Source organism: Dipodomys ordii, unplaced genomic scaffold, assembly GCF_000151885.1.
Source record: "Dipodomys ordii isolate 6190 unplaced genomic scaffold, Dord_2.0 Scaffold60, whole genome shotgun sequence".
Classification (NCBI taxonomy): Eukaryota; Metazoa; Chordata; class Mammalia; order Rodentia; family Heteromyidae; genus Dipodomys; species Dipodomys ordii.
The window spans coordinates 9335663-9357560 of record NW_012267276.1 but is presented as its reverse complement, the minus strand read 5'-3'; the positions used below and the strand labels follow the sequence as shown (position 1 = coordinate 9357560).

At 43.4% G+C, this 21898-nt stretch overlaps 1 protein-coding gene across 1 annotated transcript in view; it reads right to left on the bottom strand.

Annotated features, from left to right (window-relative positions):
- Anxa5 (annexin A5) overlaps positions 1-20568 on the bottom strand; it is a 27259-nt gene extending 6691 nt beyond the window's left edge. Inside the window, exons 1-9 of the mRNA XM_013022177.1 lie at positions 20447-20568; positions 19911-19952; positions 10965-11049; positions 10438-10532; positions 9087-9200; positions 5655-5745; positions 3416-3495; positions 2591-2647; positions 266-359 (exon numbers count right to left, since the gene is read on the bottom strand). Of these exons, the coding sequence (XP_012877631.1) occupies positions 266-359; positions 2591-2647; positions 3416-3495; positions 5655-5745; positions 9087-9200; positions 10438-10532; positions 10965-11049; positions 19911-19919 (625 nt within the window). The 5' untranslated portion in view covers positions 19920-19952; positions 20447-20568. The remainder of the gene's footprint in view (positions 1-265; positions 360-2590; positions 2648-3415; positions 3496-5654; positions 5746-9086; positions 9201-10437; positions 10533-10964; positions 11050-19910; positions 19953-20446) is intronic.
- Positions 20569-21898: the final 1330 nt, after the last annotated feature.

Genomic DNA, 21898 nt, shown 5'->3' with positions numbered 1-21898 from the left:
GAAGGAAGGAAGGAAGGAAAGGTGGATGAAGATGAAATAGATAAAATAAAACAAATGAGATGAAATGAAATAAAATGATTAAGGGGCAGTAAGGGTGAACAGGAAGAAAGCACACTGTGTGCATGTACGCCTCCTGTTCATGGATAATTAATGCAACACCAATTGCAAAAGAAAGAAATGGATTCACTCGGTGCCTGCTAGGAAGCAGGGCTGTGTCATTCTGGCTGCTGTTTGTTAACTTACAGATGGACTTTTGTTCACTCACCCCTTCTCAGATGAGACACACTCCGAGTTCCAAAGATGGTGATAAACTTCTCTTCATCTGTCCCCCACTTGAGCTCTCCAGCCTGGAACAAAGCCTGCAGAAAGTTCAACTCCATCAAAATCATCCTTCCAACTCATTCCCAAGTGTTTAACCGCCCTAGGGTTTTGTTTTTAGTTCTTGACTAGTAAATCAATCCCTGTGAATCACACTGAGTCATGGTAAACAGCAAGGCAGAGGTGCCAGGCCCGTGTTTACCCCTTACCTTTTAGAAGCCATGGGAGGGGTTGGGAGCCATAGGAGAGATGAGGGTGTTCTGATTATCCCACTGCTTAACATCTACCTACAGACTAACTGGAAGCTGTTACCTGTGCTCTCCATTTTGCTTGGTCTAGCACTATGCAATAGCACATGGCAAAAAAAATCAGTTCCCTATTTCTCCTGAAGACAGATTTAACCAAAACTAGAGGTGTAGCTTAGTGATAACCTGCTTTCCTAATACACACAAGGCCTGGGTTAGACCTGCAACGGAGGGAGGGAGGAGAAAAGGAGGGAGGAAGATAGGGAGGGAGGCTGGGAAGGGGGGAGGAAGGAAGAGGGAGGGAGGGAAAAGGGCAAAGAAAGGGAAAGAGGAAGGGGAAGAGAGGGGAGGGGGAGATTCTCCATCCATGAAGCTTCTGGTAAAGAAGCATGAAGGCCTGGGAGTGAAACTCAGAGCCTGACTCTCTGGATTGAGGTGTGGCCAGAGCCTTCCCCTCCTCAGCTTCCACAGGGCAGGCAGCAGTCAGCCCTGCAGGGTCACTAATGGAGGGCCCATAATTGCTGCGGTCTGGAACACTCAGTAGCAGGTGCCCGCAGACACGCCCTCTTCTCTCCTAATGGTCTGCCCTCCCTCCAGGGGAAGCTGAAGATGAAGGATGTGGAAGGGAAGGAGATTTAAAAACAAAATACAAAATCAGTCTGAACACTTTAGTATGTTACAAAGTAAAAGGGATTTGGGACAAAAAACATTCCGTTCTCTAGAGAGTGACTCATCGGGGTTCAGCAGTTCCCAGAATTGGCAGAAATCTTCTCAGGTAACCCCAGAGAAGATATTGAAAAGCTGAGGACAGGGTCCCGGAGGAACTTCAGGTAAGGATCTCAAATCCTCATGGTGCTTCCCGCCCAGGTCCCTGAATGGGGTCTCAAAGGAGGTGCACCTCCCCCGCACCCTCAGCGGACCAGTGTCTGCCAACTGGTAAATACATAGTGAAGGAAAGAAGCAATAATATCCAGTCAGTGTAACTCCTTCCCTGCTGCTCCTGGTCAGTAGACAGAGGAAAGCCCAGATCCCACTGAAGGGATAGTGTGTGTGTGTGTGTGTGTGTGTGTGTGTGTGTCTGTCTGTCTGTCTGTCTGTCTGTCTGTCTGTCTGTCTGTCTGTCTGTATGCCAGTAGTAAGGCTTGAACTCAGGGCCTCAGCACTGTCCCTACCTTTTTTCCTCAAGGCTAGTGCTCTACCATGTGAGCCACAGCTCCACTTCTGGCATTTTGGTGATTAACTGGAGACAAGAATCTCATGAGATTTCCTTCCCCAGGCTGGCTTCAAACCTCAATTCTCTCATCTCAGCCTCCTGAGTCGCTAGTATTACAGGCATGAGACATGAGCCACTGGCACCTGGCTCAAGAATTTCTATGAACTTTTATCCCCGTACTGGCCAGGAACCTTGATTCCTTATCTCTGCCTCCCTCCTGGGATTACAGGCTTGAGGCACTGCCTGGCTCTACACTGGCCTCTTTGTAAACCAGACTGAGATGATACTGGGGTATTCAGATCTCTTAAGTACAAATTTTCATTTGGGAATCACTAAAGCACAGCTCACAAAAGCTCAATACCATTAAGAGTTTTATCAAAGCAAATGGAGAGGTGTCCTAAGGCCAAAACATCTTGTCATCTCTTATGTAATGAAATACTACTTGCCATGAAACCCTCTCTTCTTTCTTATTCTTTCCTGCCAACAAATCTACTTTGCCATTAGCTGTGAAATCAATAAAACAATGTGGGTTTTTTGGTTTAAAAAAAATCTCTATTTTGTGAATGTTCTATAATCACCAAAAAGAAAAGAACATGTCTAGGTGGAGTTTGGTATGTCATTTTGTTTATTTCATCTTAACATTCAGATTAAAAACTTTTTATGGGCCATATCTGAATGAAAAAAAAATCTATGAGGGTCTCATGATTTGCAAAGGCCTCACACATTCAATTATCTCCACCTGCTCTAACAACACACTTGATTCCTCTTCCATCTCTCTATGGTACTGAGGCACCACCAAGGCGACCGCACTCACCTGAGCATCCTGTTCCACCTGCGCCTCGTCGATGGCTGTATCAGGGTCTCTATTAGCCTATGAGAGACAAGAGATGCCATTAGTGAATTGTGGTGCTTTTATTCCAAATGGAAAACAGTCCCACCTGGTAGTTTTGTACATAAAGCTCTTTTCTCTTAGCAATCACATGCTATATTAAGATCATATTACTCCTACAATATGCATTCTTTCACACAACACTGACCCAAACCAGTCTGGCCCTCCTGATTTAAAGACAATGAAAGAAGTCAAATACAATGAAAACAAGCACATGAGGTGCTATTAAAAGTTTAAGTCCAGAGGCAAGCACCAAGAGCTCACACTTATAATCTTAGCTACTCAGAAGGCTGAGATCTGAGGATCACAGTTCAAAGTCTGTGCAAGGAAGTCTTTGAGACTCTTCTTTCCAATTAACCACCACCAAAATAAAGTGTCAGAAGTGGAGCAATGGCTGAAGTAGTAGAGCACCAGCCTTAAGCAAAAAAAAGCTCAGGGACAGTGCTCAGATCCTGAGTTCAAGCCCCAAGACTGGCACCAGAAAAAAATTTTTAGCTCAAGCACCTATCTATAGCAAGCACAGGACTCTGGGTTCAAACCTCAGCACCACACATACACAAAAAAAAATTAGTATGTCAGATATTCCAAAACATAAACAAGTACAGAAAATACCCAAATTCCTACCTAAGAGGAAGAATCTGCAAGAACCAGAAATTACAAAAAGAATTTTAAATGGCCTTAACTCAGTAAGAGCCAGGCCAGTCCAACTTCAGACCTTTTAATCCAACTACGATTAGCTCCACCCAATACCTGCAAGAGAACCACCAGCATCCTCTGGTAGTACCCTGAGGTGTCCCCCACCACGTCGTCCTCCAGGCTCGAGCCGTATTCTGCAACAGAATTGGTGCACACTTATCCACAGCTTCTTCCACCCAGAACAGGATTAGGATTCCCTGCCCCATTCATCAAATGCAGGAGATGTAAGGGAAGAAACACTTGTGACGTGATTATCGTAAATGTCCTCTCTTCCTTCTCTCTGTGATGCTCACAGACTGGAGAGACTAACTGGACAAAAACGAATTCAGGTCTCCTGCTGGGTGCCAGTGATTCATGCCTATAATCCTAGCTATTCAAGAGGCTGAGATTTGAGGATCAAGGTTCAAAGCCAGCCCAGACAGGAAAGTTCATGAGATTCTTATCTCCAATTAACCACCAAAATGCCAGAATTGGAGCTGTGGCTCAAGTGATAGAGTGCAAGCCTGGAGCAAAAGAGCTCAGGGACAGCGCCCAGGCCCAGAGTTCAAGCCCCATTAGTGACACCACAAAAAAAAATCATAAAGAGAAGCTTGTAACAAAGACTCAGAACTTTGGAAAGGTAATTATTTCATTGCTCTGACTTGATGGCTCTTTTCTAAATCAACAAATGAACACCAAGATAAAAGACTCTTTTTCTTAGCTAACAGCTGTCTCTAAGCATAGGTTGCTAACCAAGTAGACAAACCTATGAGAAATAGAACAAGGCTGAGCGCAGGTAGCACACACCTGTAATCCTAGCTACTCAGGAGGCTGAGATCTGAGGACTACACTTTAAAACCAGGCTCAGGGAGGAGAGCCCATGAGACTTTTATCTCCATTTAACAAAAAAAAAGCTGGAAGTAGCTCTGTGGTTCAAGTAGTAGAGCACTGGTCTTCAGCCAAAAGCTCAGACGCTGAGTACAAGCCCCTGCACTCACACAAAAAAGAAAAGAAAAAGAAATCTAACAAGAACTTATGACAAGGAAATGAGAACTCTGCCTTCATCTTCATCTCATATGCTGATACTCGAGTCATAGGAACTCTAGGTTGAAAAATAAAACTTTCTATAAAATGTAAGGCCCACTAGGAAGAAAAATCAAATTTCGGGCTATTTTACTCAAGTACTGCTGTACCGCTAATTAAAACAAAACACATTTGCTGAAGGTTGGGACTTGGGCGTTGTCCCTGAACATTTTTGCTCAAGGCATCCTGTTTTCTGGTAGTTAGTTGAGATAGAGTCTCACAGACTTTCCTGCTCAGGCTGCCTTTGAACTTTGATCCTCACATTTGGCCTCTCAGCTTCCTGAATAGCTGGAATTACAGGTATAAGCCTCCAGCAATCAGCTTACTGAAACATTTTTTTTAAATCAGCTATGATCTAGAAAAAAGCTTAGGTTTCTTTTCCCAGGTTCCCAAATGCTTATTAGATAACTCTCAACTTCTAATTTATAAAATTCAATTTATTTGAAGAAAAAACACTTATATTTATCTTCAATTAATATAAAAGAAAGGCAACCTGGATGTTCCTATAATAGCTGTAAATCCTATGCTGAAGCAAAACATCTTCAGCAGTATTTTATAAAGTAAACAAGTTGTAAATAAAATGTAGGGATTTTGTTGTTGATCTTCTTTTTTGTTTTTCACTGAAGAATAAAAAAATACCAAGCTGGGCACTGGAAGCTCACACATGGAATCCTAGCTATTCAGGAGGCTGAGATCTGAGAATTGAGGCTGCAAGCCAGCCTGAACAGACAAATCAGTACTAGCTGGAACTAGATGTATGGCTCAAGTGGTAGGGCACCAATTCTAAGAGAAAAAGATGCCAGACACAGGTGGCTCACACCTGTAATCTTAGCTACTTAAGAGACTGATCTGAGGATCTCAGTTCAAAGCCAGCCCAGGCAAGAAAGTCCAGGCAACTCTTATCTCCAATGAACCACCTGAAAACCAGAAGTGGCACTGTAGTTCAAGTGGTAGAGCACTTGCCTTTAGTGCCCAGGCCCAGAGTTCAAGCCTCACGATCAACCCAAAAAAAAAAAAAAAAGAGGGAGAGAGAAAGGTAAGCCAGAGCCCAGGCCCTCAGTTCAAATCCCAGTACTGACACAAAAATAAAAACAGCTTGAATTGTACCTCATTCATCTTTCATTCATTCATTCAACAATCACATATTGCTGACTTCTGGATCCATAAAAGACTTCCTTCACATTAGAGGAAAAAGAGATGAAGTGAAAATAGGTGAAACATAACCACGTACCTTCTTCATAAACCTGTTTGATGGCTCTGAGTTGCTCAGGTGTCCTTGAAGCAATAATTTCTGTCAAAACTTTTTCATCTGTCCCAGCTCCCTGTTTGGAGATTTATTTTTAATCAAGAAAACGTGTCAGATTAAAAAGAAAGTTGTTTCCTTAGATGTTACCCAAATTGTATAATTACATAAACATTACCAAACATAACATGGATGTATTTATATTCAAGTTCTATTCTTGTACCATATCAAGAAATTTCAAATTAATATTCTCTCCAAGGCCAATTTTATTCTATTTTATTTGACTTTGATTGTCATTTTGTCTAATGAAAAGAGAATATCTGTTTTGTTCTGTTCAAACATGTGCAGCCATGTATAATGCATACATACAGATTAAATGAATGCACCATGCATAATTTGATTTGTCAATTCTAGTTTGAAAAGCAAAACATTTTGCCAGGATGAGCATGTCATTCTAGCTACTCAGGAGGCTGAAATCTGAAGATCATGGTTCAGAGCCAACCCAGGCAAGAAAATCCATGAGACTCTTATCTCCAATAAACTTCCAGAAAGTTGGAAGTGGAACTGTGGCTCAAGAGATAGAGCGCTAGAATTGAGAAAAAAAAAAATCTCAGAGCCAGCATCTGAGTTCAAGCCCCTAGGCCCACACCAAAAAGGAAAAAAAAAAGAACAAAAGAAAAAGGAAAGTAAAACATTTCACTGAAAACTGAAACAATAAAAAGCCTGAACTACAGTAAGTGTAAAAACTTTACATAAATTATCATGGGATGTAATCCTAGCTACTCAGGAGGCTGAGAACTGAGGATCACAGTTCAAAGCCAGCCCGGGAGAAAAGTCCATGAGACTCTGATCTCCAATAAACCACTAGAAAACCGCAAGTGGTGCTGTGGCTCAAGAGATAGAGCGCTGACTTGAGCTGAAGAGTTCAGGGACAGCGCCCAGGCCCCGAGTTCAAGCCCCACGACTGACAAAAAAAATTATCATGGGAGATTATTAATATCTAAGCAATCTACTTAGAGAATAAGCCCTGGTCCCACACCACATTAAGCTCTGTAGGAGCCACGAAAAATATCCTGCTCCTCAGGTGCAGTAGATCTTATACAACCCATGAGGCCCTGGTGGAAAATAAAGTCTTGTCCCCTGAGGGCTGCTACTGGAGAACCTGGAACCTTTTAAGAGAAGGGGACTAGCAGGAAGTCCTGATGTCACTGAAAACATGCACTTGAAGGAGATCTTGACACCTCTTCCTCCTCCTTTGTTTCCTGGCCAGGAGAGTTCTGCTCCACCTCAGGTTGTGCTGCCTGGCTACAGGCCCAGAGTAATAGAGCCAAGAGCCAAGTCAGTCATGGATGGAACCTCTAAAAGTGTCAAACACAACCTTCACTTATAAGTTGAGTATGGTAGGTCTCGGTTACAATAACAGAAAGATGCCAACCCCAGGTAACAATAAATATAACAAGCTTAGCTTTTAGGAATTGGGTCAGTACACTAGAACTTGCTCTCTGGGTTTTTAAAACATAACTTGAGTTGATTTTTCCTTTGTCTGGTTCAAGAAGTTTTATCGACATTGTGAAATTAGAAATTACATCCAACAATATGACTGAACTTAGTATTTTTGGTTGTTTTAACGATTGCATTTGGGAGCTGGAACACAGCTCAGTGGTAGAGTACTTGCCTAGAATGAATGAGGCTCTGGATTCCATCCTCAGCACTACAATATTTTTTTTAATTTAAAAGCTAGTACAATTTAAGCTTTATGTCTATTTCAAGTTGTTTACTAAAAATTAAGTACTAAAAAAAGATCCTAGGTTTTCTCCTATGACAAAATTTTTTTCTCCTATGACTTTCTTAAATGTACAATTTTAAAATGCCCTTTTCTCAAAAACGGAATTTTATTTACTTAAAAAAACTGTAGAGTAGGGGGGGAGGGGGGAGGCTGGGAAGGGATGGGAAGGGTAAACAAAGGAGGAGGCTGCAATGCTTGGTAAGAAATGTACGCATTATCCTGCCCATGTAATTGTAACCCCTCTGTACAGTATGTTCACAAATAAAATTAAATTAAATTAAAAAGGTAGGAGTTGGGGCCCAATTGGAGAAAGTAGGCTACTAGGGGTGGGTCCTAGGGAGCCCTATCTCTGCTTCCTGGATGCTATGATGTAAACTTCTTTACTCTCCCATGCCCTCCCCAGCCTGAAAGACTGACATCTCTGAAACCATAAACAAAAATAAATAATTTTCCCTCTTAAAAAAAAACTGTAGAGTATAAAGAGAACCAAGGTAAACAGAATCGTAACTGGATAAATCTGTGCCTCCTTCCACTACTCAACTACCGAGTTAACCATGTAAATCAACTACTTGAGTTACATGACTATTTCTTTATTGTTAATGCTTTATTTGCCCACTCAGAACTGAGCTACTAATTACTAAACTATTTCCTGCCCTACAAGTCTAAACAAATGTTCAATGTAGTCATATTTTTATAAAATATTCCAAACCCAAGGAAAGACCACATAATTAGTTTTTGTTTCCAGCTGAAATTGTGACAACTACCACCTTCTTGTCTTCTCATCAGGCAACTTTCCATGTGAAAAGTTAAAATAGTCTACCTGAAATGTCTTTAACACGCTGCTGAGTGTAATTCTAGCTACTCAGAAGGCTGAGATCTAAGGATCATGGTTCAAAGCCAGCCCAGGCAGGAAAGTCCCTGTGAGACTGTTATCTCCAATTAACCACCCACAAGAAGTGGAGCCGTGGCTCAAATTGGTAGAGAGCTAACCTTGAGCAAAAAAGCTCAGGAATTGCGCCTAAGCCCTGAATTCTAGCCTCACAACCAATGAAAAAAACAAAAACAAAAAATAAATCCACTATGTACCCAAAAACAGTCATGAAAATCAAATATTAAAAGCCATATAAAATTAAAATCTCAAGCCATATTATTGAGTTTCAATATATACAAAAGGTCAGGCGCTGGTGTCTGATGCTTGTAATCATAGCTAATCAGGAGGCTGAGATCTGAGAGTCATGATTCAAAGCCAGCCAGGCCAGGCAGAAAAGGTCATGAGACTCTTAACTTCCATTTAACCAGCAAAAAAAAAAAAAAAAAAAACAGACATAGAAGTATGCCTTAACTGCTAGAGCACCACCCTTGAGTGAGAACAGGTAAAAAAAATAATGTCCAGGCCCTCAATTGAAGCTCCAGTACCAGCACAAATGAATGAACAAATATGTAAAAATACTAAATGACACATTTGTAATTTCCTATTGCCTCCCATAGTTTTGTGTTCCAAGCAGTCCTCACTGACATAAAAATGCCATAAAATGTTTAAAACAGAAGCGATAAGACAGCGTAACTACCAAAGTAAACCAGTGCCACGTGGCATGGGCAGTCCACACACACACACACACACACCTGCCTCTTACCTTCAGCGCATGCTTCAGCTCGTAGGCATCATAAAGCCGGGCGGGTTTCATCAGAGCCACAATTAATTTTTCAAACTTTCCAGTCAGCTCTGATTTCAGGTCGTCCAAAAGGTCCTAACTCCCAGAAAACACAAATGTACTAAGGAGACACATTTCAAGGCGGAGTCCTCTTACACACAAAGGCTCATTCTTGGCTCTACCAGTAGTGGCAGCCTTTTCTTGAGCCAAGGGCCATTTCAATATTTATAACATCATAGTGGGCCCTAAAAATCACCAAGGCAGGCAGCCCAGGAGAAGCATAAACATCTGCCCCATCCGGTATAAAATGATTCTGTAGCTGTCTAGGGAATGCAAGCCCGACTCCCATCCATGTACCCCACAGCCAGGAGAATGTACTGCTGACCATGAGAGCCACTTGAAGCATCAAGGTGTTTTATTAACGGTGCTTTTCTTTCAGAGTTAAAATCAAGTGCACAAGTTTAATCGTTTTCTTTTTAAAATACTATTCTGAGACACAAACACATTTTTTAAAAAAGAATCTTCAAAAATCACACTAAATACTGGCAGGCACCCATGGTTCACGCCTTTAATCCTTGCAATTCAGGAGGACTGAGCTCTGAGAATCAAGGTTCAAAGCCAGCCCGAAGTCAGCCCAGACAGGAACGATCATAAGATTCTTATCTCCAAATAACCAACAAGAAGCTGGAAATAAAACTGTGGTTCAAATGCTAGAGCATTAGCTTTGAGGAAAGAATGCTCACTGTCAGTCAGCGCCAGCCCTGAGTTCAAGCTCCAGAACCAGCACAGAAAAAAAAAAATCACTAGGTGCCTTCTCTCAAAATAACAAAATTTAGCCTATTTTATCTGAACTATTTTTTCTCTTTCAATAACTTTAAACAATGTGTTGTATAATAGACTGTAGTCATTATTATGCTTTTCTGACTACTGAAAAATATAAGTATTACTTATATAATTCAGAAAAGGAAAATAGTACTAGAGGAATAATATGAGATACAATATTTAGAATTTTCTTAGAAATGGGGGTCACAGCTCAGTGTAGAACACTTGCTTAACACACATAAGGCTACGACTGACCCCCAATACCATGAAAAAAACATTTTTTTTGCTCTGCACCTTTTTCTCCATGAGTTGACAAATGTACATTTTCAGGCACTGTAAGTCATCTGAGATGATTTCAAGGACACGGCATGGACATGGAGAATGCAAACAGATTTTATATAAATACAAAATAAGGGACATGAGCGATCTTAATAATTTTGGTCTCCTGAGAATCCTGAAACTGGGCTGAGGGAGCAGGGTGGGGTGGGGAGGGGAGGAGACAGGCTCTTACCCGACCAAACAGAGTTTTGAAGGCCTCAGCGATTTCCTGGCGCTGAGCATTGCTTCTTGATGTCAGCAGAGTCAGGATGCTCTCCTCATCTGTGCCTGCGAAGGAGAATGAAACATCACAACCTGTCCCCTGCCAAAGGCCATCTCTCCACAGCCCCCTACCTTTTACACTCTCCTGCTTCTACCTGTGAGAAAATAAACTGATGTCATCTGTTTGTACATTTATCAAATGTATAAACTGGCCAGGCACCGGTGGCTCAGGCCTGTAATCCTAGCTACTCAGGAGGCTCAGAGCTAAGGATCGCAAGTCAAAGCCATCCCAGGCAGGCAAGTCTGAGAGACCTATCTCCAATTGGCCACCTGAAAACCGGAAATGGTGCTGTGGAGCACTAGCCTTGAGCAAACAAAGTGTAGGTACAGCACCCAGGCTCTGAGTTCAAGTCCTAGTCCCAACATACACACACACACACACACACACACACACAAAATTAAAAATAAGAAAAATAATAAAAAGGACACTTAATTTACCCAGGCCTTTCATGGCCTTCCGGAGAGTTTCGGCATCAGCCCGATCATCAAATCCGGGGAAGTCACTCACGGTGCCTCTGAGAACCTAAGACCAGAAGCACAGAGGTGATATTGAAACCTTGATCAATGGGGCAAAGCAAATAACATGAAGAGCCATTTACTATATGCATCATGTTTGGCCTCTAAGTATATTCACCATTTGGTTTAAGATTTGTGAAGCATCCCCCTGAAATGGGAAGTGAACTACCAGTGGTATAATTAGCGCCAGCCTGGTGCACAGTGACAACACTGGGGGCGGGGGGCGGAGAAGGGGGTTAGTGAAGGAGGAGTTGGCCCCTCTGCTCTCCTCTCTGCAGAGGGCACCTCCCTGAGGGACCCCATTCCTGACCTAGAAACTAACACTCAATCCCCTGCCAATCCTAAGCAAAGGTTTTATTCATGGTTTCATCCTAAGCTCTACTTTTGTACACTTGCTCAGGAACTTTAGGATAACTGAGTAAGTCAGGCAGCAGTGGCTGGTCCTAGTTTCTCAAATGGCAGAGATCTGAGAATCGTGGTTCAAAGCCAGCCCCACAGACAATTCCTCAAGACTCTTATGTCCAATTAGCCAGCAAAAGACCAAAACCGGAACTGTTTCAAGTGCTAGAGTGCCAGCCATGAGAAAAAAAAAAAAAGCCAAGCAAGAGCTTCAGGCCTGAGTTCGAGTTCAAATCCCAGTGCCAGTACCTGGGGAGAGGTGGGGAGAAGTTATTCAGTAATTCATGTGCCAGAAGAACACATTAAAAGACATTCTTCTCCTTTTTCTTTTTTTTGCGATCGTGGAACTTGAACTCTGGTCCCTCAGCTCTTCAGCTCAAGGCTAGCGCTCTACTACTTGGGCCACGGTGCCACTTCTGGTTTTCTGTTGGTTAATTGAAGAGTCTCACAGACTTTCTTGCCTGGGCCGTCTTTGAACCACAATCCTCAGACCTCAGCCTCCTGAGTAGCTAGGATTACAGGCGTGAGCCACTGGTGCCCGGCCGGAAGACATTCTTTACACATTATTTTCCATGCAGGCAATACTTTTAATAATCACAAGGAAAAAGTCATGATTCCTTCCAAATACCCACAGTTTACTCCTGTAATCCAAGCTAGTCAGGAGGCTGAGATCCAAGGATCAAGGTTGGAAATCAGCCCAGGCAGGTAAATTTATGAGAATCTTCTCTCCAGTTAACCACCAAAAAGTGGTTCAAATGATAGAACACCAGCCTGGAGTGAAAAAGAAAATCCTCCCAATGTCCAGGAAGTTGCCTTGCAACTTGGCAGCCAATATTCAAAACGTAGACAAGTACAAGGTTTTTGGGTTTTTTTTTAACATGCATAAAAGCAGGGGAGAATGAAATGGCCCAGTATTTGGAGTAAAGGGCTATATTTTAATAAAAAACCAGCAATCAGGTTAAATAGAAAAACTAAAAGGGAAAGATCCTTGGGAGAGAAATAACTGATTTTTTTACTGTGCCAAAAAAGTGTAAGTTGATTTCCTTCACAGGTGGAGCAGGTCTGTGCTGCAGCTCTGATGCTGGATGAAAAGCAGATTCTCCTGGTGGAATATCTTTAAATTAATTTAAAGATAGGTTTTGCATGGTACACTTTCATAAACAGACTCTGTTTAGGGGTTGGGGTGGATGATGGGAGGAGAGATAGCTAATGAAGAGGGGGAGGGAGGAACGAACATGGTCAAAATAGTTCATTTGCACACATGAAAATAAACCAAGGAAACCTGCTGAAATTCTTCTAGCCAGGCTAAAAGTGGCTCATACCTGTCATCCTAGCTACTCAGGAGGCTAAGATCTGGGGATCATGGTTTGAAGCCAAACCTAGGCAGGAAAAATCTGTGAGGCTCTTATACCAATTAACTACCAAAAAAGGTAGAAGTAGAGTGGTGGCTCAAGTGGTAGAGCATTATCCTTGAGGAAAAAAAACTAAAGCTCAGGGACAGAGCCTTGGACCTGAGTTCAAGCCCTGGATTAGTACAAAAGAAGAAAAAGAAAAAGAACACATGTGAAAATGTCACAGTGAAATGTCACAATGAACCACCTCCCCTGCGTAACTAATGAGTGTTACTAATAAGTAAACATCAATTTAAATATATAAAACACTTTAAAAGGGAAGCTTGATCTGGTTTGTAAGTCTAAAAAATTTGCTAGTAGACAAGGAGGAAAGAAGTTAATCAGGAAAGAAAAAAGAAGAGCACAAGGCATCTACCTCAAAGCAGAAAGATTAATACCAGATACAGTGCTCATGCCTATAGTCCTAGCTACTTGGCAGATGAAGAGATCCAGAGGATCATGATTCAAACTAGCCCAGGTAAAACAGTTGAGAGACCCCATCTAAACCAATAAAAAGCTAGGCAAAGTGGTGTGTGCCTGTCTTAGAGCTGCAAGGAAAACACAAATAGGAAAATCACAGTTCAGGCTGAGCCAGTCATCAACAAGAGACCCTATTCATCAAATAACTAAAAGCAAAGGGAGTGGGAACACGGCTCAAGTAGGAGTCTACCTAGAAAATATAGAATCTGAGTACAAACTCTAATACAGCTAAAATCTTATCTCAGGGACTACAGCAACTGCAGTAAAAAGATGAAAAAGAAGAAAAATGTGCCCAGAAATCTCAACTGCTAACTATGAAGAAGAAATAGCTGCTAGGCATGCGGGGAAGAACTTTCTAGAAATTGCAAAACTCTTTGGCCACATTCCATACACCCAGAGTCACTAGCAGCAAGGCCACACTGCAGGATTAGAGGTCAGACGTGAATCACAGACATGAGTCATAGGACAGCAGAGCCCATGTTTGCATGCCGGCCTCACCCCCTTCCTGCCCACACAAGGCCATCTGCCAGGGACTAAGTCATTCACTCAAGGGCTTCCCCTGTTTCCTGGGGTCCCCATTTAACTCCACCCTTTTCCCTTCCCCCTCCCTCAGTGTATTCTTTTATTCTCCCCCACCTCAAGGCCTTCCCCCAGAGAACTCTGCATACACTTCAACAACGCAGGGTCACATCACAGCACTCACTTTTTAACTCTCACCTTCATGACTATCCAACTCTGCAACAATATAATTTTCATGGCTTTTTTTCCTCCTTTAAATTAAGATGTTATTTTTATCCTTAAACACTAGGTATTCCCAAATTTAAATAGTGACATTAACAACAAGAAAAAAAAAGTCAGTGACTCCCACCTGCAATCCTAGCTACACAGGAGGCAAAGATCTGAGGACTGTGGCTCAAAGCCAGCCCACAGAAAACCTGGAAGTGGATCTGTGACTCCAATGTTAAGAGTGTTATCCTTGAGCAGTGTCCAGGCCCTGAGTACAAGCCCCAGGACCAGCATATACACACACACATATACACACACACACACAGAAAACAAACCTACTTTTCTAGACACAGGATTTAAAGACAAAAGGAAATAATACATAAATAACAATGTAACTCTGAGACAGCTTTCCAATACCTCTCTATTCATTCCTATGTTTGGGTCTGCCTCCTGTCTCCCTCTACAGCCTCCCTTTCTGAGGGAGGCAGGGGTGGGCGCTGCAAATCCTGTCCTTTTTCTCTTATGTCCCAACAACTACACCAGCTAAGCAACCTCATCTTCTTCTTCAACGAAACAGGAGTAGTAATACTTCCACAAGGCATTGTGGGCACTAAATAATGCATACAAAGGATCTGGCAAAGTATCTATTACATCAATGAATCTTGGTTCCACCCATTATTTTACTTTCCAGATCTAGCAAAACTGGCACAGAAGGAGAAGGCAAAAGCTTCAGGCATTTAGGCATTCTTTTTTTTTCAGGGCTTGCTTTCCTTTCACATTCAAATAAACTCCAGTTAACTTTAAAAAAAACAAAAACTATTAATTTTAAAACCAACCAACTTCTGGGTACTAGTAGCTCACATCTGTAATCCTAGCTACTCTGGAGGCTGAGATCTGAGGATTATGGTTCAAAGCCAGCCCACGCAGAAAACTCTGATCTCCAATTAACCATCAAAAAGCTGGAAGTGGAAGTATGGTTCAATTGGTAGAGCTCTAACCTTGAGCGAAAAACAGCTCAGGGACAGTGCCTAGGCCCTGAGTTCAAACCTCAAGACCAATAAAAAAATAAAATAAATAAAATAACTGATATATTTTGGAATTTTTTAAATATCGTGAAAGGTACATAAAACAACCTATTTCAGAAATGGATCTGAGGTAAAAACACACTTATATCAGCCCAGCGCCAGTGGCTCACGCCTGTCATCCTCAGGAGGCTGAGATCTGAGGATGGCGGTTCAAAGCCAGCCCAGGCAGGAAAATCCATGAGACTCTTATCTCCAATTAACCACCAGAAAACCAAAAGTGGTGCTGTGGCTCAAGCGGTAGAGCACTCTCCTTAAGCTGAAGTGCGCAGGGACAGCGCGCCCAAGCCCAGAGTTCAAGCCCCATGAACAACCAAAAAAAAAAAAAAAAAAACCCAGACACTTTATATTGTTTTGACCTTGCAGACAATCAATCCATCAGGAAGGAACTCTGTTATCTGTGTAAGTTTTCCAAGCTTCACTGGATACAGGAATTAGGATCTGCTAAACGTCAATGAATGATTCAGTGGCTTGCAAAGCAGCCAGTCCATTTGTGTCTCTTTCCTTGCCAGCATCCAAAATAAAGAAGACAAGAGTCAAATACATCAGGAACTGATCCAGACTAACTCAGAACACCACAGACCTGGGGACAACTAGGTAACTTTGACCTTAGTCCCCAAGACCAGCGAAGTCCCCAAGAGAAGGGATCCCAAAAGTGAAATGGTATCCAGTCAGCTAATAAATCTCATCCCAAACTACTTATTTATATTTATATTGAGCCTGCTGTTCTAAACAGGGCCTAGTAAAGTCTTGTAGGATGCAACAAATCTGGGATGCAACAAATCTGAACCAAATCAATATAAGCCCTAATCAAGCCTTGTACAGTTCAAATCTGTATCACAGCTATAACTCTGATATTATGAACAATAGTGTTAGCACAGGCTTCACCTTACAACATTTCTGCTACCATGACCACATGATAGTTTCAAAAACAAAATCTCATGTGTGAAGTTTGAGTGAAAGATGAAAGTCACAAACCCAAAAGTTGAAATAAGATACATTCCATGACTCCAGGTGCATGCCCGCATGCAGGCTCATGCCTGCAATCCTAGCTATTCACGAGGCTGAAATAAGAGGATCTCAGATCTGAGGATCTCAGCCAAACAAAACAAGCCCACAAACAATATTTAAATAAATTGGAGTATACATAGAATAATGTGGCACAACCTACAAAAAAGAGAAACAAGCATAAGTCAAGAAAGTTTTTTTTTTTTTAAGTTCAGAATTCAGTTTTAAAAATCCAACCCAAGCCAGGTTACAAGCTCATGCCTGTAATACTAGTTATTCAGAAGGCTGAAATCTGAGGATCCTGGTTCAAAAGCCAGCCCAGACAGGAAAGTCCATGAGATTTTTATCTCCAATTCATCAAAAAAAGAGAACAGAAATGGAGCTATGGCTCAAGTAATAGAGTGCTAACCTTGAGCAAAACAGCTCAAGGACAGAACTCAACCCCTGAGTTCAAGCCCCACCCAGTACCAACACACACACACACACACACACACACACACACACACACAAATGTCCAACCCAAAATATGTTAACAATGGAAGTAATTTCTAAGTAGTAGGTATGTAAGAAGTAAGTATGATTTAGGAATATTTCATATTTGCATAATAAGAATACTGTAGAAATAGATACGAGCATTGAGAAATAGTTCACCTTGAACAACTCCTTGTTTAGTCTGAGTAAAAAATAGATGGTGAATACCTAAAATCTCAGCATTAAGGAGGCTGGGGAAGGATTGCCTGCCTCATAAAAAAAAAAAAAAAAACTCTTAGAGGAGGGAGGGAGGAAACACCAAGGTATCTATCACAGATAGAGCGATTATTTTCTTAAGTTTGTAGCAACAAAGTCACACCAAAGATCTGCCTATATAACCAGCCTGTGGAGTTTTTGTTTTGCTTTTTGAGATGGGGGTCTCACTGCTCTGGCTTGTCTGAAACTTACTATACAGCCAAGCTGGCCTCCCATTCACTATTCTCAAACCTCTACCTCCCAAATTGTTGGATTACATGGTTATATAATAACAACAGTCACAAAACTTAATATTGAAATATACTGGAGTATTTAATAATCCTGCTTTCTGTATTTCTGTATATAATGTTATGAGCAAGAGGGTCCCAACCTAAGTAAAAAGAAGAAATAGTTGCTATGGAAGATGTAATTGATAAAGATTTACTGTGGTGGGAAACTACATTTTAGCTTTCCAGTAAGTAAGAGACAATATGTATACAGTACACTTTCATTCTGATTCCATCCAAGGAGTGGAAGTCTCTGGCTCTTTATCCCACAGATGTTTTCCAAGAAACCATCTGAATCAAATCCTAAAGCTCCAGCTGGCCTACCATTACATGGATGTCTAAAGCAAATTTCAGGCATTAAAAATACAGTTACAGAATGTGACCAAAATGTAAATATAAAGATAACAAAATCCCATTTTAATTTTAAATACTTTACAAACTAGTAACAAAGCTATGGCAAAATGCAACACCATATCTTCTCTTAATACTGCTTTTACTTTAGTGATAACTCAAAAAAATTGGTCTACTAGTGGTTCATGCCTGTAATCCAAGTTACTCAGGAGGCTGAGAGGATAGTGGTTCAAACCAACCTGGACAGGAAGGTCTTTGAGACTCTAATCTCCAATTAACCACCAAAAAAGCCATAAGTAGAGCTGTGGCTCATGTGGTACAGTGCTAACCTTGAGCAAAAGAAGCTCAGGGACAGAGTTCAGGCCCTGAGTTCAGGCTTCAGAACCAGCACCCCTCCACCAAAAAAAAAAAAAAAGCTGGTCTTGACAGAAAAACAATCCTTGAGCCTGCACACATGCTCAGGAGGCTGAGACCTGAGGATCACAGTTGAAAACCAGTCTGGACAGACAAATCCAAAACACTCTTACCTCCAATTAACTGGCAAAAAGCTGGAAGTAAAGCAGTGGCTAAAGTGGTAAACCATTAGCCTTGATCAAAAAAGCTTAGAGACAGCACTTAGGCCCTGAGTTCAAGCCCCAGTACCAGAACAAAAATAAATAACTAAAACAATCCTTTTGTTACATTATGAGAGAGTTATATGCTAATTTTATAATACAAGCCACCATGTTCCCAGTTTTACATACACAAAGGGTCACTACACTATCATCATTCTTTGAAAATATCAAAAGTAATGTCCGCCAATGGAAAAATATATTCATTTATTCTCTGTTGAATGGGAAACTTCTAAGAGACTGGAGACACAGCCAAATGAGTAAGGATAAAGGAGACTTCCCAGAGGATTACCAAATTGCCCCAAATATCACCACAGTATCATACATAACCACACCATATCATATTAAGATAAGAAAGAGATACCTCGGGAAAGGAGAGTTAATTACACAGTAAAAAGTCCCCTTTCCATGAGGAAGAACCTAAATCAAACGTTCCACCTGAAGTAACAGAACTGCCTTACTCTAACGTTTAAGACAACACAGAAGAATGGGAGGACTGTGTAAATGTAGTAATGACCCAGCCCTCCCTTTTCTTCTTGGAAAGGACCAGGAAACCTTATTCCACTTCCCTAAATCAGTCTGATGACAGGGGAACCACACATGAGAGCCGGAGTTGTTTGAGAAGCTGAAACAACACTTGTTTAAGGAGTATTATCAGGCGCTGACAAGCAGTTAGATTGACCCGGATGTGCCAACTATGCAACCTCTAAGGGCTGCTGTCTTAAATCACAGAAGACTTTATGACATTGATTTTGTACATTTAGAACTTTTTTAAAGGCTATTATGTAAATTGAACTGTTTTTTTTTCTTTCCTAGACTGTTTTTTTTTTAATCAGTACTGAAGTCTGAACTCAGAGACTTGTGCTTGCATTCTGTGTCCTGAGCCCTTTTTTACTTTCGTTGATTTTCCAAGAGTCTCTTATGTAAGTCCAGGCCAGTGTGGACCACGAGCCACAGCTAATGATCACAGAGGCACACACCACACCCAGCTTGGTTGACATTCAGGGTCTCACAACCTTCTGCCAGAGGTTGGTCTCTTAACTATGAACCTCTGGATCTCCACACCTCCGAACTATCTAGAACTGCAGACCTGAGCCCAGCTCGATGATTCAATGATCATTCTACAGGATTGACAAATAGTAAGGTGTGTGTGGGGGGGGGGGGGGGTGCGGAGAGAGAAAGGGGGAGCTTCTATTAAGTAATCAACTTCTGAAACAGTCCCAAGGCAAATTCAATTTAAAACTCGTTCCACGAGTCCAATATTTCAGAAAAACAGCTCTTCAGCTTAAATGTCAGTGTGGTAAGAAAAATAAAAATAAATCAGTGCTGATGAACAGTTAGTTCCCCTTATGGACCCTGGGCTGAGCCACAAGGAAAGCTCCACGGACTGTTCTGGAAAAAGCCAAACCCACCCACAGTATCAAAATACAGGAAACTTGAAAAAAAAAAAAAGGAAGCCAAGAAAGAAAAAGCTAGGAGGAGTTTGCCTCACGTGACCACGATGAGCTGTTTTGGGTCTGGTTCTAATTTTAGCGACTCTTTGGATTTGAGGGAGCCCCGCGATAGTCACTCGAGAAACCAGGGGAGCCCCCAAAGTCGGCCTCGTCGCGGGTGCGCGCGTCCGGGCGGGGCCTGGGGACCCTGGGGAGGGGGGGGACCCGAGGCGGGGTGGGCAGGAGACGAGGGCGGGGTCCCCGAGGCAGGCTGGCTCCGCTCCGGAACGTTCCCGGCGCTTGGGTCCGGGCCAGGCGCCCCTGTCCAGGCCCCTGCGCGGTGGCGGACACCAGCGGCCCGGTCGCTGCCTTACCTGGGCCATGGCGATTGCGAGGGTCAGGAGAGGGCGATGCGGGCTGCAAAAGAGGGAGACGGGAGGGTGCAGGTTAAGAGGGGCTCGGAGTCCCCGTCCCGGACCGCGCGAGCCCCCCCAGAAGTGCACCGAGTCCTCAGGAGCGCCGACCGCCTCCCAGAAGTGCACGGATCCCCCAAGGGCGCCCCAACCCCCCCCAAAAGTGCACCGAGCCCTCAGGAGCTCGCCGACCACTCCTGGGGCGTGCCGAGCACCTCCCCTGGAGCACTCTGACCCCCCAAGAGCGCACGGACTTCCCCCGAAGTGCACAGATCACCCCGGGGGCGCAGGCGTACCGACCCCCCCAGCCGAGGCGCACCGACCTCCGCGCCCGCCCGACCCCGGGAGCGCACCAAACCCGCCCCACGCGCCACCCGCCGACGCGCCCGGGGCTCCGCTCCGGAGACCGAACCCCGCCGGGCGACGCCCCGCTGGGTGCGGTTCCCCCCGCCGCCCTCGTCCGGGAAGCCCGGACCCCCGGCTCGCGGGACACTCACCAAATCCAAGAAGCCAAGTGCCCGATCTCTCCGGGTGGCGTCAAGCGCGGCGCGGGACGGCGGCGGCAGCCGGGCTCAGGTGCTCACGCCCAGAATGTGGCAGCAGCTCCCGCTGGCTCCGAGCAACGGAATCGCCCCGGCCCGGCCACGCCTCCATAGTGGCCACGCCCCCAGACCTGCCACGCCCCCTGCCCTGCCTCGTCCCGCCACTCCCGAGCGTAGCCCGGGCCTCGCCCCGCCTCTCCCCGGCATGGCTCCTCCCCCCTCGGCCCAGGTCTTGATGCGCCTGCGTGGGGCGAGGCCTGCCACGTCCGTCTGTCTCCGCAGTCCCGCGGACGTGGGTGGGGCTCGGGGGTCCGGGGTTCTCTCTTGGCAGGAAGGACCTGGGCGGCTACGCTCGGAAAATCAGTGACTGTCCCACACACACCCCGGGGCTTATCCTTTCGGAGAGGAGCCAGCCATACAGCTAAGGACAGCAAAGCCGGGAGCTTTGTACTTTGCTAAGTTCTTGTTATTATTAGCTTACGTCGGTTACAAGGAGGGGGACCTCATCGCTGCGTTTCCACTCGTGTTTACCGCATGTTCCAAACATCCTCACCCCCTCTGTCACTCTCCCTTCCCCTCTCCCCCTTTCCAAAATACGTCCCCACGTTTTCTTGTCCAAATCTATTGACCATATTCATAATCCCTCAAGATGCATTCCAAAGTTCTTCACTTTCTATTATTCTTGTTTCTTCCCCCTTCCCTTTCTCCTCCTAAATAGTCTCTTAGATTCATGGTGTGTTTATCCATATATATATATATATATATATGTAAATTGCTATATGTATGTACCTATTCGTGAATATGTATGACAGGGGAAAAATTAAGAGAGAGCTCAAGGTCCTGAGTTCAAGCCCTAATCCGGGCACTAAATAAATAAGTGGTTCCCAAGGAGAAATAGCTGACGTTTCACTTTGATTGCTGTGGCATTTTAATTAGGTTTTGAAAGAGAATGAGGGAGAAAGAGGTGAATGAAGAGGAGAGTACTTTTGTGTGTAAGTGGTTGACCTTTCTAAAACGGCTGGAATGGAAGGTACCAGAACAGGACTCTCCTCATGAAGACTGCCTTCAGAGGCATATTTTACTGATGCACCGTTGTTATTTATAACTGCTGGATGGTGTACATAATGTGCACCTGCGCAATCTTTTACTGCCTACTAAGAACAAGCTTCTACCGTTCATTCCCCAGAAGCCCTAAGAAGTATCCTGCGGTTATCTTAAGATTCCCACCAGGTTTTCCAGTCACTCTCCACTCAAACGTGCCTTCCTGTGCATCTAAAACAGAAGCTCTTCTTTCTCAATGTATTGTATTTGATCACTCTCCTACTCAAATGTCTCTTCCTGTGCATCTAAAACAAAAGCTCTTCTTTCTCAATGTATTATATTTTGTTCATTGTATTTCATACAAAT